The sequence below is a fragment of the Carcharhinus amblyrhynchos genome, chromosome 14 (genome assembly GCF_965287045.1).
Source record: "Carcharhinus amblyrhynchos chromosome 14, sCarAmb.v2.hapA, whole genome shotgun sequence".
Classification (NCBI taxonomy): Eukaryota; Metazoa; Chordata; class Chondrichthyes; order Carcharhiniformes; family Carcharhinidae; genus Carcharhinus; species Carcharhinus amblyrhynchos.
The window spans coordinates 20,219,519-20,237,064 of NC_137337.1; the positions used below are offsets into that span (position 1 = coordinate 20,219,519).

Genomic DNA, 17,546 nt, shown 5'->3' on the forward strand with positions numbered 1-17,546 from the left:
TAAATTATGATACTGTGACAGTATCATCAAGGGTAATGAATTTTAACAGGTATATGATTTAGTAAAAAAATATAGAATTCTAAGATGTAACTAAACTACAATTGTAGGAATTATAAAAAAATATATACTAAAGATCAATGGCTGATAGCATATGTTTATGAACTAATGGTAATGGTAGTTTATGTATGCTATTGATTGTTCCATAAGAATTACTGAAATAAAAGGTTCACTTTTTTATTTTCTGTAATACAAACACTATTTTGTTCTCTCTAAATGTGACAGCATTACTTAAGTACAATAATCATACAACAAAAAGTTGTGCATTGCCGGTAGATAACATATTCTGAGATTTTAAATACAGTGATGAACATTTGAAGTGCAATGCACCAAAGAAGGCTGTCAGCACTCTGCAGCAAATTCTTGAGTTGCAGATGAGCCAAGGCCACACACGCCAAACATAATCATTTTCAAGATATTTTGAGATTCAACCTCCTGGGATTGATGTCTTCCTATACAGTACTTATTTTGGATTTGTTTTCAAGCAAAAAAATGCCAGATCTTTTAATTCGACAAACACACAAGTTAGAACCTAGAAGAACCTAACTTGTATTAGATGGCAAATTTCATTACTTAAAAAGTTGTAAGATGAAATTTTAAATGTCTGCTTCTGTTATCCATGTATTTGTCAAGCTTTACTTAGGTCCAACAACCCACAATTTAAATATTGGCCCAATTAAATGTTTTACACCAGTTATTTTGGCTATCATGTTTTATGCAGCCAAATTATTTTATCACAATTTTACAGGGATTTGAAGTCATTTATTTGCATTATATAAACCACAGAAGCATGTGCATTATAGAAAACATTAATTCTAGAAAATATCGAGAGCTGATGTGATTCCAAACACACATTTTGATAGCTGCAATGAGAATTCTGTTTTTAAAGGGATGAATGCACAACTTTTTGCCCTCATTCTTCAAACAACAATCAGCATTGTAATATCAGAGAATAAACACATCATCTCAATACCTCCAAGCACTGTAGAGTCATTTAATGAATGTACTCGTTAAATTAAATCCCCAATATAACAAAACACTCTTTAAAGTATAAAATCCCTCAACTTTTTTGAAGTATTCTATTTCAGCATTTCAATCAATAATAAAGCTTTAAAATAGGATCTAATCAATGTATTAGAAGTTAATTAAATGCTAAAACTTAACTAATTGAGCATGCTTATCAAAAACACAACTTTATATTAGTTAACTGACAAAAAAAGCTGACTGAAGTGATTTATGTATTTATGCTTCAACACAGTTCCTGAACCCAAATAATTTCATAGCAAGAGTTGACATAATGCAACACAGGCTTCACCTCAGAGTCATAATAAACTGTACCAAATAAGAGTCTAATGTTTGTTTTTATTTCCAACAGGATATGAATAACTCAATGACTGCAAGTTGTAAAGAGTTACAGGCTGTTCTAAGTTTTGATTTCATAGCCTGTTATTTAGTACTCTGGCTATAGGAGAGCTGGTTTTGAATTTAAACTCTCTGGTGAGTCATCTCACCCTCAAGGAGCACTAACATGTTAGCAATATAATGGATAATTCTAAAAATGTAGTTTTTTGGGACGTCGTACAATGATGAACTCTCTATACCATCTATTCCATTCTCAAATTTATTGGCCCTTATCTTTCAAGTTAGTGGTTCTACATCAACAGTATAACTTTTTTGAAAAATTTGGCCATGATTCAAAAAATGACAATATCAAGAAGATGACAACTTACTGGAAGCAAAATTGACAGTAAATTTGAAGTTGTGTTTAGAACTTCCCAAACATTTGTATTATAAGTTTTATATTTCAGTTAGAACATAGAACATTACAGCGCAGTACAGGCCCTTTGGCCCTCGATGTTGAGCTGACCAGTGGAACCAATCTAATGACCCTCTAACCTAAACAATTCCAATGTTATCCATATGCCTATCCACTGACCATTTGAATGCCCTTAAAGTTGGCGAGTCCACAACTGCTGCAGGCAGGGCATTCCACGACCTTACTACCCTCTGAGTAAAGAACCTACCTCTGATATCCGCCCTATAATTACCACCCCTTAATTTAAAACTATGTCCCCTTGTGTTAGCCATCACCATCCGAGGTAAAAGGCTCTCACTGTCCACCCTATCCAATCCTTTGATCATCTTGTATGCCTCAATCAGGTCACCTCGTAACCTTCTTCTCTCCAATGAAAATAACCTCAAGTCCCTCAGCCTTCCCTCATAAGACCTTCCCACCATACCAGGCAACATCCTGGTAAACCTCCTCTGCACCCTTTCCAATGCCTCCACATCTTTCTTATAATGCGGCGACCAGAACTGTACGCAATACTCCAAGTGCGGCCACACCAGAGTTTTGTACAGTTGCAACATGACTTCACGGCTCTGAAATTCAATCCCTCTACCAATAAAAGCTAACACACCGTATGCCTTCTTAACAACCTCATCAACCTGGGTGCCAACTTTCAGGGAGCTACGCACGTGTACCCCGAGATCTCTCTGCTCGTCAACACTACTAAGAGTTCTTCCATTAGCCCTATATTCTGCACTCCTGTTACCCTTACCAAAGTGAATCACCTCACACTTTTCCGTATTAAACTCCATCTGCCACCTCTCGGCCCAGCTCTGCAGCTTATCTATGTCCCTCTGCAAACTGTAACATCCATCCTCACTGTCTACAACTCGTCCAACTTTGGTGTCGTCAGAAAATGTACTAATCCATCCTTCTACACCCTCATCTAGGTCATTTTTATAAATGACAAACAGCAGTGGTCTCAAAACAGATCCTTGAGGTACATTACTTGTAACTGCACTCCAGGTTGAATATTTCCCATCAACCACCACCCTCTGTCTTCTATCAGCTAGCCAATTCCTGATCCAAACTGCTAAATCACCCTCAATCCCATGCATCTGCATTTTCTGCAATAGCCTACCATGGGGAACCTTATCAAATGCTTTGCTAAAATCCATATACACCACGTCAACTGCCTTACCCTTACCCACCTCTTTGGTCACCTTTTCATAAAACTCGATAAGGTTTGTGAGGCACGAACTACCCTTCACAAAACCGTGTTGACTATCCCTAATCAATTTATTTCCCTCTAGATGATTATAAATCCTATCCCTTATAATTCTTTCCAAAACTTTGCCCACAACAGAAGTAAGGCTCACTGGTCTATAATTCCCAGGATGGTCTCTACTCCCCTTCTTGAACAAGGGGACAAATTTGCTATCCTCCAGTCTTCAGGCACTATACCTGAAGCCAATGACGACATGAAGATCAAAGCCAAAGGCTCTGCAATCTCCTCCCTAGCCTCCCAGAGAATCCTAGGGTAAATCCCATCCGGCCCAGGGGACTTATCTATTTTCTATTTTCACTCTCTCAAGAATTGCCAACACCTCCTCCTTATGGACCTCAATCCCGTCTAGTCTACTACCTGGTATCGCAGTATTCTTCTCGACTACACTGTGTGAACACTGACGAAAAATACTCATTCAGTGCCTCTCCTATCTCTTCAGGCTCCACACACAACTTCCCACTGCTGTCTCTGACTGGCCCTAATCTTGCCCTAACCAATCTTTTATTCTTGACATACCTGTAGAAAGCTTTAGGATTTTCCTTGATCCTATCCGCCAAAGCCTTCTCATGTCCTCTTCTAGCTCTTCTTAACTCTCTCTTTAGCTCCTTCCTGGCTAATTTACAACTCTCCAGTACCCTAACTGAGCCTTCACGTCTCATCTTTACATTAGCCTCCTTCTTCCTCTTCACCAGAGATTCAACTTCCTTTGTACACCACGGTTCCCTCACTCGACCACTTTCTTCCTGCCTGACAGGTACATATTTATCAAGGACTCACAGTAGCTGCTCCTTGAATAAGCTCCACATTTCAGATGTTCCCAGCCCCTGCAATTTCCTACTCCAGCCTATGTATCCTAAATCTCGCCTAGTAGCCTCATAATTACCTTTCCCCCAGCTATAACTTCTGCCCTTCAGTATATGCCTATCCCTTTCCATCACTAAGGTAAACGTAACCGAATTGTGATCACTATCACCAAAGTGCTCACCTACCTTCAAGTCTAACACCTGGTCTGGTTCATTACCCAGTACCAAATCCAATGTAGCCTCACCTCTTGTTGGCCTATCTACATAATTTATTATTAGTGTCACAAATAGGCTTACATTAACATTGCAATGAAATTACTGTGAAAATCACCTAATCGCCACATCAGGTAGACTAAAGGAGAATTTAGCATGGCCAATGCACATAACCAGCACATGTTTCAGACTGTAGAAGGAAACCAGAGCACCCGGAGGAAACCTATGCAGACACAGAGAGAACATGCAGGCTCCGCAGACAGTGACCCAAGCTGCGAATCAAACCCAGGTCCCTGGTGCTGTGAGGCAGCAATGATAGCCATTATGCCACTGTGCCGCCCACATTATTCTTTCAAAATTTAAAACCTTTAATATTTTTGACTTCAATTGGGGATAGATTTACAGTGCTTAAATTTCAAACAAACAATAGTTATATTTTATAATTCCTTTGTAGCATAAGAACTGTAGTCTACTTTCAGAACTTGCTCTGCATTAGGCATAGTTTTTTATTCTTTGCATTTTACTTCTGACAACTATATTGATTCCAACCACTTGAAGTTTATTTTCTTTTCTTCTCCAAATCTTTTAGGTGACTTACATTCTTGGCAGCTCATTAAGTCTAGGGCTAACGGTACGTTATCACGTATCAACATTGTGTAACGGCATCATGTATCAACATCAATCACTCCCATGCCAGATAAAGCAGACGAAAGATGCAATGTAAAGTGTCTCCAATACTAAACCAACAAGTTATCCAATGCCCAGCTTCTGAACTGCACCCTTATCACATTCTTATTATTGTTCCGACATTATCACTTTCTTCCAAATTGAAACACGTTTTTATTATTTTGTTTGACGGCCAATAATCCACCAGAATCCAAATGGAGGCAGCCCAAACTCAATTCAGTAAGAGTCTCTGATAACATCAGAAGATGGTCCAATTTGCTGAAATTTGGCTTCAAGCCAAAATATAAGAATGTCTAATCATTCACCCCCTCATCCCCAGTTCTCTATCAAAATACTAGAAAAATATTTTTTGTTACTATTTTGGTCCTCATTTTTGAATTATGGTCAGCATGTCCTAAATTTCCTCACCCATCCCCTGTTTCATTTACCAAGGTAAAATCCGTTCTCAAATTTCTACAAATTGCACTGTGTAATTTGTTGACAGGAAGATGTATAATAGCAACTCCAGGAAACGTCTCTATCAATTATCTGTCCTTGAAAGGAGTCTCCATCTAATAACCTAGTGAAGACCAACAAAAGGACAATGGCAGTGCACCCAAATACATTTGAAATCTTATTTGCCATCATGGCATCTACTTTTAAAAGGTCTAAGTGTGGCTTTCCTCCCAGACTTTACTGCATGTTCATTTGATGCCATGATACATTTTAAAGTGTCACTAAAGGAGGTCCTAGAACTGTTGCTGTCTCCACATGGTGAAAAGCCCAGCAATCCTGTGGAACTTTTTTGTAAAGGTAGAGCACAATCATTTATAATTTAAGTCACTTCCACTAATTTATTTTTAGTATTTCTTATATGCTGTAAACTCACATTTTAACATTTAATGGGTTTTACTTTACTAAAGGTGTAAATGTTTCTGTTTTCTTTCTTTTTGGTGTGAATGTTTTTTCTCTTTGTTAGCAGATAATGATACCTCCATTCTTTTAACTGGCTGAGGTACGTGGAAAACTGATGAGTAAAATTGTACTAATGTGGCATACCAAAGCATTAACACATTCATACAAAATCTCATTGTCAACTGTTTTAACAAATGAATTCATCCATGTGGCATAATTTCATCACATTTCTACTTTCCCATGTATTTCAACCAGCGCTGGCTGATGAGTGCAATACCATCATCTGACAACAAGGATCTTTGCAAAGCAGAGAATGACTACAAACAGGAAGAAGCACATGTATCAGTAACTGTTTGGTTGCTTAAGCAACATTACAAAATTCAGTGGTGATAAGGGACGAACTATTGCATTGAAAACCACTTCTGCTGATTGAAATGCCCTCCCAAATAAAATTAGAGATTGTTTTTATTGATTGTTTATGCAAAGAGAATGAAAACACTCAATTTCAATGTCCTACCCCATTTTACAAAATACTAGAATATATTCATGTTGTTATTTGTTTCAGTTACAAGTCAACAAAATCAAAGCTTACCTCAACAATGTCTGTGAAAAATACTTCAATGTATTTGCTATATCAGTTCCAGATGGTACAGGATAAATGTTATGAAGAACACGATTGTGGTACTCTTGTAAATAACGGACCTTAGATGCAACTGAATAAGTGAGAATTTTAGAAGAGGTCAGTTGTTTTAATAATATTTTCTTTACAAAGTAGAACAGCAATCTTACTTTCTATCCACGTTTTAACTCTTCCTTTCCTGATATAGACTGGATTATGATTCGAAGACCATTATCTGCTAGCACCTTAACCAAACAGCTATACTTCACTTATGAACACAATCAACAGTATTTCCTTGCGCATATCCAAAACCATGTTCCTCACACAATGGACTGCAATCTGGAATATTATTCCTGATATTTGGCTGATTCCTCCCTTCTTCAGCCCACTGATGGTGAACTTAGGAAACACCAGGTTTTAAGCAAAGGCCTTCCTTGTCAACAGGGCTTAGTAACACACCAAACTGAAGCAAGATGTCCTGATGTGCAACACACATACATACATACATATGCATGTGAATGGCTGCTATTACTATTTTAAGGAGGTTAACATGAGGGTAAATACACCACAAATATGTACATAGGCCGGAATTCTCCAGTCTTGCATGCCCCACTGCCGCTGCTCGCAAGGATGGAGAATTTGGCACTCAGCCAAATCGCCATTAATCGCCGCAGGATCTGAGAAATCCGGCCATGGGAGAGACCAGAGAATTCCAGCCATAAAAATACTTCAGTATTTAAAACAAATGACAAAAGTTTTGACTCTTGTGAATGGTAGGTTGAATTAGAAATAGGTAGCATGATATTTTATCCATGATACATCATAGCACTGAAAGTTACAGAACCATACCTCAGCTCCCAAAGCTTCAGCTCTTAGGCATTTTCCATGGAAATATAATCGGAAGATGAGAATGTAATCAGTGGCAATACAGTAAAATCAAAATAAATGATACAAATCACTCATGTCACATTGTGAGATTTTTTGTACCAAAATATCTGTCTACAAATGGTGAAGTTTGTGATCTACTTAAAATTCCAATGTAAACTGGAACTTATGGGACTTCCCATTATAAATACATTTCCAGATTTCCTTGTCACATAGCTTTCACTTGTGTGGAAAGTACTTTATAAGGTAAGTTCCCCACAAATCAATCAAAAATATAAACATAAAAATACAAGTCATGACAATATTCACTACAAAGAATAGCTACATTCTTACCAAAGCTGTTCTGGTACATCTACAAATAGTACATCTAACAAACAATGTGGAAAATTGTCTACTTGTGCCTGTCCATAGAAAAGTAGGTTGAACTGATCCTGAGAAATAACACCCCTTTAACCATAAAATAGAACTATAGAATATAGAATCTCTGCAGTGCAGAAAGAGACTATTTGGTCCATCAAGTCTGCACCGACTCTCCAAAAGAGTATCTTACCCAGACTCTGTCCCCTCCACTCTATCCCTGTAACTCTTCATATTTACCATGGCTAATCACCTAAGTTACTCATCTTTGGCCAATAACCAGAACAGTGCCAGAAAGAGTTGTCAACAGTGCTATCAAGTACCACTTACTCAGTGCTTGCTCACTGATGCTCAGCTTGGGTTCTGTCTGAAACAATCAGCACAAAGCCTCATTACAGCCTCAGCCCAAACATGGATAACCAGCTGTGTTCATACAGGGAAAACAGCTGAATTCCAGAGGTGAAATGAGAATAACTGCCCTTATGATCAAGACAACTGGCTGAGTGTGGCACCAAATGCCCTTGTAAAACTAAAGTCAATGGGAATAAGAGGGAAAACTCTCCACTGGTTGGAACCATACCTAGCACAAGGGAAAGGTTTTTGGTTGTTAGAGGCCAACCGTTTCAATCCCAGGACATAAGAACATAAGAACTAGGAGCAGTTCCTCTGGCCCCTCGAGCCTGCTCCGCCATTCAATAAGATGATGGCTGATCTTTCCATGGACTCAGCTCCACTTACTTGCCCGCTCACCATAATCCTTAATTCCTATACTGTTCAAAAATGTATCTATCCTTGTGTTAAAATTATTCAATGAGGTAGCCTCAACTGCTTCACTGGGTAGGGAATTCCACAGATTCACAACCCTTTGAGTGAAGAAGTTCCTCCTCAACTCAGTCCTAAATCGGTTTCCCCTTATTTTGAGGCCATGTCCCCTAGTTCTAGTTTCACCTGCCAGTAGAAACAAATTCCCTGCTTCTACCTTATCTATTCCTTTCATTAGCTTATATGTTCTTATAAGATCTCCCCTCATTCTTCTGAATTCTAATGAGTATAGCCCCAGTCTACCCAGTCTCTCCTCATAAGCCAGCCCTCAACCCAGAATCAGTCTAGTGAATCTCCTCTGCACTACATCACTGCAAGAGCAGTGTTCTAGGTCCAATTATCTTTATCTGCTTTCCCTCCATCACAAGGTCAAAAACTGGGATGTTCACCAATATTCGTATAGTGTTAAGCTCCATTTGCAATTCCTCCAATAACGAAGCAATCTATGCCCAAGGCTTGAGCAACATCCAAGCCTGAGCTGATGGTGGAAAGTAACATTGAGACAACTGCCAGGCAATTACCATCCCTAACAAGGTAGAACCACTTGTCCCTCACATGCAATGGCATCACCATCTTCAATTCCCCAATCATCAACATCCATGGGGTGGTGGTTTAGGGAAGACCACCATTGACTAGAGACTCAACTGTATCAGCCACATATATGTCATAGACACAAAAGCAGTTCAGAGGCTGGATATTCTGTATCAATTGACTAAATTCCTGACTCATCAAAATCTCAAATCCTACAAGGCACATGTGAGGAGCATAATGGAATATTCCTCATTTGCCTGGGTAATGCAACTACAACAGCTATCAAGAAGCACACTATTTTTCAAGGGGATAGCATCTACATGTGCTGCACACCATCCACTAACTTAAGTCTCCACTCCCTGGTTTACCATGTCTGCAATGTGCCCTATCTTCAGGATGCACTGCAAGTCACCACAGCTCTTCCCAAAACAAGAAGGACATGGGCAGGAGGTGCATGAGAACATTATCATCTAAATTACCTCCAAGTAGTGTACTGGGTCAAAGTCCTGGTTCCCAGGAGCATTGCGGGACTACCTAAAACACACACAATGAGCAATACGACCATTTTCTCAGGGACATCAGGGGATGGGCAATGCATGTACTCTTTGACACCAATGTTCCTCACCCAAGAGTTTATTTTTTCAAATGTTTATGAAATGTGGGGATATGTTAATGGACTTATATATCATATTTCAAGAGAAATTCTTATAACAAAGGCAAGATAATCTACAGACCCTTTTCCAACTGCAAAATCATTCATTTGGATTAATTTATTTCACCTGAATAAACAGAACCGTGAAAAGTACGTCATGGTCAGCAGTAAGACAAGATTACGATCTCTTTCGGTGTCAATGATCATAAAACATTTGTAATGTTGGCATTTACAGTTACACAATCAACTTCAGAGGTTTCTCATACTATACATTACCTATGGTATCTTCTCTGTTCATTTTTGTTAAAACCAAAGGTTTCAAATGCATAATTTATAAAGGCTATACACACTGCATCTTAATTGTAGTATGATTTTTAAAAGTCAGCTATTCTGAAAGTGCAGGTGTGTGCGACAGTGATGATTCTTAATACAACTTCAAAGGAAACAGGGAAAAGTTGGATCTGCAGCAGCAGGTTGTCCTGGAAAACAAGAGTCCTGCAGTGAGGACCAGCTGCATGTATGTGTAAATATTAACTGGCTATGTGTGTGTGTGTGTCTGCGTTTATTTATATCCTTACTTTTTAATAATCAGCCTACGTTTCCCCTTCCTTTCTCTCTCTCTCTCTTTCCTTTCGCTCTCTTGCTTTCCTTTTCTGAGTCATTCAACAGTCACAATCAGAGGCAAGCTTTTTTTTTAAAAAAATCAGCTATCTTGCTGCTATTTTCCTCATTGCATTCTATTGTTGGCAATGGGCTGACCTTGGCAACTGAACCAGTGGCAGCTCCAGGATGGGAGGTAGCATTTAAGAGCTGCAGTCCTGATTATCATGTCGGCCTTCAGAATGAGTGAATCAGTGGCTCTCGGGTTTGAAGGGTCAGACACTGCATTTTGAGCCATAGCTGGCCGGGCCTGCTGGGGATTCTGGAGACAGCAGCAGCAAGGCAAATGACAGCGTCTGCCACCACCCCCCCCCCCTCCCCCACCTCTCCCCCTCACTTTCTGAGGGTGGGTGGCCTGCCCTCCTCCCCCCAGCCCACCCCGCTGTGCAGTCCCCATACTCACACTGTTCCGCTTTGGTGGACATCTTCCCTTCAGTGGCGAACATCAAATGCGCCACAGAGCATCCTGCAGCTGCCGGGAGATCCAGGAGCCGGGGCCCGCGCATGCGCGCCGGCCGGGAGGCTGCTGCCTCCGCGAGCTGTGGTCCAGGCAGCCAGAGTGGCAGCAGCACCCTCCTCCAGTGCTGCAAACTTTATACACCATCCCTGAGCAACTGGGGACTTCAAATGCAAACTGGGTAGGGGGAGGTTTGCAAATGATCCGGAATACTACCGCACAAAGGCAAGGGGAGGATATGTTTCCCACCATTTGCAAAACAAAAACCTTGATAATTATGAATGGGGATGGAGGGGGGGAACATTTACACGATGTGGTGGTTAGCACTGCTGTTCTGCCTCACAGCGGAAGGGATCCGGGTTCAATTCCGGCCTCCGTCCACTGCCTGTGCAGAGTCTGCGCGTTCTCCCCCCTCCCCGTGTCTGCGTGGGTTTCCTCCAGGTGCTCCGATTTCCTCCCACATTCCAAAGATATGCAGGTTAGGTTAATTGGCCATGCCAAATTGACCCTTTGTGTCGGGGGGATACTTGCGGGGTAAATATGTGGGGTTACAAGGAGAGGGCCTGGGTAGGATTGTGGTCAGTGCAGACTCCATGGGCTGAATAGCCCCCTACTGCACTGTAGGGATTCTATGATTCTGTGGGATTGAGTTGGGCATCACTGCGTCACCATTCCCCAAACATGCACAATCGATCAACTTACATTTAAAGCTGGTTGGAAAGTGTTACATGACGTGTGCAGCCAGCAGGATGAGAACGGTGATAAAGGCAAAATACTGTGGATGCTGGAATCTGAACAGGAAAGTTGAACAGGTCTGACAACATCTGTGGAGAGAGAGTAAAGCCACAAAATGTTGGCTCTATTGTCTCCCCAGATGCTATCAAACCCTCTGAGTTTCTCCAGCATTTCCTGAAAATGAGAACGTACATTTGCATAATATCTTTCTCATCCTTGTGCATTCAACAGCCTCAATTTATGCTTATTAATTTTCCACAGACAATTATTCAGTCACCAGTTAACTTTTTTTTAATGGCTTTGGTTGAGGGACACAAATTGTTCAGGATATCAGAAACTCTTTGAATGATTCCACCGGAGCTTTTACATCCAGTTTGGTTCCCTGTAACTTCCCGTCAATTTCTCACCCAAAAGGCAATGTCTACAACAAGGTGATATTCAATATAGCTGTAATAACCAGATAAATACAGTGCAAGTGAAGGACATTCAGCCCATCCTGCCTGTGCCAGTTCTTTGAAAGACAGTTAAACAATCCTATCCTCTACTCTTTCCCTGGAGTCTTGTAACTTTGCTCCCACTTCAAGCACAAATTCAATTTTAATCTGAATGTTACTGTTGAATTTGCTTCCACCACACGTTAAGGCAGCGTGTTCCAGAGCGCAGCAATTCATCTTGTGGGAAACAATGGGGGTGATTCTCCCAGTCTGCTCCACAGATAAAACAGTACAGTAGACCGGGAGACTCATGTAGAAACTATGTAGTGGGCTGCCTGCTGGGCGCCACAGCCTCCGCGTATCTGCGTCCGCCGGATTTCCAGTGCCATTAGCTCCACACCAGAAATTGGCATGGAGTTGATTAAATTATTTAAATTAGAATTATCATCTGATTAGCGGACCCAGGACTGAAGCCTCCAGGCCCGCCAGAGTCTCCCCCTCTCCCACCAGCAATGAGGCCAGCAGGGTTTACAATAGCTTCCTAATCTCCACTTGTGGGAAGCTGGTGGCCCAACTCCAGTGGAGGCCCCCCAGGAAGTCAGGGGTGAGGGACAGTGCCCCCTGGGCATTTCCAGCTTGGCAGTGCCAGCCTGGCCCCCGGCACTGCGCGAGGGGCAAAGTGGCAATGCCCAGAAGGGCATTGGGCAGTGCCAAAGGGGCAGGGCATAATGGAGACGGGGCCTAATGGGAAAAGGCCCTCCGGGGGGGGGAGATTGGTAGAGGTGGAAGGTCCCGCTGCCACTATGCACTCAGCAGTGACAGAGGGAGGGAGGTCAACAATCAGGGTTGGCTATCGGAGTGGGGAGGTTGTCAGCCTACCAACGGGATTGGGGTTGAGGATGGGGTAGCTGGGATTGGACGGGTCAGGGCGCCATGGAGGGGAAGAATGGGCTGCGGTGGGGGAAGAGTTTTAGGCAGGCCGGTGGACCAGGTCCAGGTTGGCCCGGACACATGCGGGGGCCAGCAATCGGGCGCTGGCGAGTTCACACAGCCAGTGACCCAAGGATCACAGGACTAGCCAGAAATTGAGCTGGCCAGCGGTCGGGAGGACTGCAATGTGGGCTACTCTGCATGCATTAATCTTGGTGCTGACAGATTGGTGCATGTGCAGTGGCCCAGTCAGTGCTATGCTGCCAACCACTCCAACGGGCATAGACCCCACCCACAACTTTTTAATGATATTCACACTAGTGCATTCTGCAGTGCCAGAGTGTGGGAGATTCATTTCGAAAATTCCGCTGAAAAAAAACTGGGATTTACTCCAGTTTTGGAAAATTTCCACCCAATGCTTCTTTATATTGCCTCTCATTCTTTCTCTAATCACCTTAAATCGGTATCTTGTTGTTTTTAATACTTCTGCTAAGGGGACCACTTTCTCATTATTTCCTCTATCAAAACCACTCATGACTTTGAACATATCAATCAAATCTCCACTTAACCTTCTCGACTCTTATAAGAACAATGCCAGCTTCTGCAGTCTTTCAGTATACCAGGTCTCTTATTCTTTATGCCATTCCCTCCAAGGATGGCTAAAGTATGGCACCCAAAATTGATGTTTTATAAAAATATAGATTTATTTATTTGCTTTAGTATTACTTCCCCCTTAATAAATCTTGTTTTTAACAATGTTCTCACCTTGAGCGGCATGGTGGCACAGTGGTTAGCATTGCTGCCTCACAGAACCAGGGACCTGGATTTAATTCTAACCTTGGGTGACCGTCAATGTGGAGTTTGCACATTCTCCCTGTGTCTGCATGGGTTTCCTCCAGGTGCTCCGGTTTCCTCCCACAGTCAAAAGATGTGCAGGTTAGGTTGATTGGCTCCTTAGTGTCAGAGGGATTAGCAGGATAAATATGTGGTGTTACGGGAATAGCGGATGGGTGGGCTTGTGGTCAATGCAGACCCGATGGACCAAATGGCCTCCTTCTGTACTGTTGGAATTCTATGATTGACCTGCTCTCTTCAAATATTTGTGTTCATACAGCCACAGCTCTCTCTTCTCTCCATCCTCTTTAAAATTGGACCATTTAATTCATATAATCTCTCCTAATTCTTCCTGTCCAAATGACCTTAGATTGCTATTCAAATTCCTAAAACTCCATTCAGTTTATTCTGTCACTCTTCACCAAGTTCCCTCCCTCAATTTTTCCAATCCCATTGCTCCCCTTCGTTATTACTGGTACTTGCATTGTCTTCAGCTCAGCTGACATTTTTCAGACTCTGAGGGGACTTAAAAGTATGTAGTCCACATTGCCACCCTCCCCGCTCTGACCCAACCCCTGTCCCCCATTGCAGTGAAGTGAATCTCTGTTTAATTTTCTTTTCTTCCCAATGTGGGGACAGTAAAACAAATTACATTGCCCCTACTCTTGTTTCAGTTACCACTACAAAAGAACTTTGAAAGTCGAAGTCCCAAGCTGCTAAAACAAACTGTGTTAATATACAAAAGCAGAAAATGCTTGAGAAGTTCAGCAGATCTGGCAACATGTATGGAGAGTAAAAATAGAGTTAATGTTTCAAGTCCATGTGACTCTAAAGAGAGGTAGAAATCTGCTGGATTATATAATGTAACGTGTGTGTGTGGGGGGTGGGGGGTAGGGTAGCAGCTGGAGCACTGCAAAAGATCAGTGATTGGTGGGAGTCAGAGGAGATTGCAACAAAGACCTGTATGTTATAAGACAGAGAATATGTTAATGGCAAGAAAGGCACTAGAAGTTGAATAAAGATATCAGAATGTGCCAATGGGCCAGTGCTCGGTGAAAGCAAAACTAACGGCAGATGGCCCTACGGAGAAGGGTGAAGGTTTGGGGAGAAGGAGGGCAGTTTGCATTAGGACAAAACAAAATTGGGATATAAAACATAAAACCTGGTCTGACATTAAACCTGGTCTGTATCAAAGAGAAAACAGAACAAGCTTGATAATGCAATATTTAGAAGAACAGAATTAAACCAATAAGTGACACACTGGAGCTTTCAAACACTGATTAATTGACATCTGAAAGTGAGTTAAGGACTATAATCAAATCAAAGACTTCAATATGATGTCATTACTCAAGTAATATGCCATTAGACTTAGCCTATGGCATCTGTTATTTTATATAATGGACCTTTTATGGATAGTTGCACAAGGATGTCCTGTTTGTAGGAAAGTTAAATTCTGAAAATACAGGTGTACTTTATATTGATTACAAAACTCTACTTTTAATTGATATACATTTGAATGTGAGCAGTGGAAACTAAAAATATTCAGAATAAGCCAAATATTTAAAAGTGATCTGATGGTCCCTTTCTAAGTATTTTGAACTCTTGTTGTCCATTCCTAATTGCCCTTGAAGTGAATGGCTTGTTAGACCATTTCAATGGATATTAAGAGTCAACCACATTGCTGTAGGTCTGGAGTCACATGTGGGCCAGGCCAGACAGGGATAGCAGATCTTCTTCCCTGAAGAACATTAATGAACCAATTAGACTTTCACGATCATTTTCATGGTCACCATTACTGAAGTCAGCTTTTCAATTCCAAATTGTTCATATTAATTAATTTAATTTAAATTTCACCAGCTGCTGTTGTACAATAGGGACCCATGTCCCACAGCATTAGCCTGGACCTCAGGGTCTTTATTCCAATAACAACGCCACTACTGTTCCCCTGATTTTTTGAGTAATTTGTGTCAAACAGATATATTTGATTTTACCTAATTCGACAGTGCTTCAAAGCAGAAGTATTCATTCTATCTGTCACACAATATTGTAGCTACCTTGTCAACACTCCCCATTGTTTGTGGTACCCAATTGTGTTCCAAGTTATTTATAAGCAGAGAAAAATTGAAAGCAAAATTGGAAGTTAGATTTAGAGCATCCACAGCATTTTCAATATAAATACCACAAACTGTGAAAAAAGTAGACAGCAAAAAGTAGAAAAACTGAACAAATAATATTACAATTCATGTGCACAATAAAACCCATTCAAAGGGAATTGTAAAGAATAAACACTGTGGATTGGTGCAGAGCACTAATGAGGATTATGGTAAAGGCTTCTTGTGCCTCGCTTTGTGGATACAATTTGTATGTTGTTTATTCTGAGATTAATTGAGTGGTTCTGGAAACATTGTTTGGTACTGCATGTTTTCTTTTAACATGTAAGGCAAGTGAAATTGATATCATAAGTTGTTTACTGGAAATACATTTATCTGGAACGTCTGTTCTTCTGAGCCATTCAGCTCATTACCCTATAACAGTATTCACCACTGCTTTATTAGGATCACTTAAGTTGAGAAACATAGGATGAGAATATTCTAATTCACTCCCACAAAAAGCCTTTTCACAGGAATGCTATCAGGAAAGATTTTATTAAAGATACATTTGATGTTCAGCTTTCCATTTTGCAGTTAAAAGACTGCTTCAGCAAAATCTGTTGAAAAAATACAGCATCTGCAGGATATCAGCTCCTGCAATGGGTCCCATTCTCTGGAATGCTGAGCTTTTGTAGATTATTGCAAAACCAAGTGCAAAGGTCATGGAGGAAGTGATGTGATGACCATTAATGGAGTATAAAAAGTATGATCACTGTGGGGAAGTTAAGTACCAAATGGCTAATCACTTTACAACTGACCTTAGCAACTGTAAAGTGAATTTTCCCACAGCCGTCGCATTGCCATCTGTTGTTGCGATTTCTTGGAATAATTTCTGCAAAATGATCATTTTGTGTATTACTTTAATTCCTAGATCAGAGACATCAACTCTTTATGAATACACTTTTGAAATTTATTTTTTAAGTTTACAAATGTAATATAGAAATAAATATTTCAGATTTGGTCTATATTGTGGATTTGCTATTTACATGCTAATTCAAGTTTCACTGGTATGTCGTGAAAAAGTGTGTTTATCCAAAAAAGTTATAAAGTTATTTTAATTATAAATATAATAGCCAGTGGCCTAGTTATATTATGAAGTCAAGGATCCTATCCATATACTTTATAAGACTTTTCCTGCTACCTGTAAAGTTGAATATATAGTATAATTAAACTGGTAAAGAACTTTTAAAATTCGCAGAACATAATAGAGTACGTAGTAAGAATTTCAAGTAGTGCAAATTGTATACATGTGAATTTTTTCCCAGGACATAATGTTCCAAGTCTCCCTGCGATGTCAATGATCATCATTGAAGTATGGATCTTTACTATCATACCCAAGATAATGCTTGCAATCTCAACATGTCAAGGCCACATTGTGTGGAATAAATAATGTGTGATGCTCTAATATGCCATCAGGCTTGGAAATATCCCAAAACCACACATTTAAATCATATGAACAAGGGAACAATTTGGTTCCATGAATTTGAGAAAATTTGACTTTTTGGATTGCACAGGAATATCCATTTAGATGGTTTACTCATAGTCAGACATTTCTTAGGTACCAGCATAGTAAGTTGAAGTCAACTGTAAATTGTACACAAACAGCATTGAAGTAAGGTCCAGATAATTTTCCCTCTCGTATTGAGAAGTAAGTGCTGACCAGATTACTCAAAGAACTCTTCTGTTTGTCTTCAAATTGTGCAGTGGACTTCAGGTGGCACCAGGATTAAAACATCATTGCAAAGTGGG

The 17,546-nt window shown here is 40.5% G+C and overlaps 1 protein-coding gene across 6 annotated transcripts in view; it reads right to left on the bottom strand.

Annotated features, from left to right (window-relative positions):
* unc79 (unc-79 homolog, NALCN channel complex subunit) overlaps positions 1 to 10,721 on the bottom strand; it is a 163,136-nt gene extending 152,415 nt beyond the window's left edge. For all 6 annotated transcript variants that reach the window (XM_080202363.1, XM_080202365.1, XM_080202361.1 and 3 more), the window contains exons 1-2: positions 10,661 to 10,721; positions 6,324 to 6,444 (exon numbers count right to left, since the gene is read on the bottom strand). In XM_080202363.1, coding sequence (XP_080058489.1) covers positions 6,324 to 6,444; positions 10,661 to 10,703 — 164 coding nt within the window. In that variant the 5' untranslated portion in view covers positions 10,704 to 10,721. The remainder of the gene's footprint in view (positions 1 to 6,323; positions 6,445 to 10,660) is intronic.
* Positions 10,722 to 17,546: the final 6,825 nt, after the last annotated feature.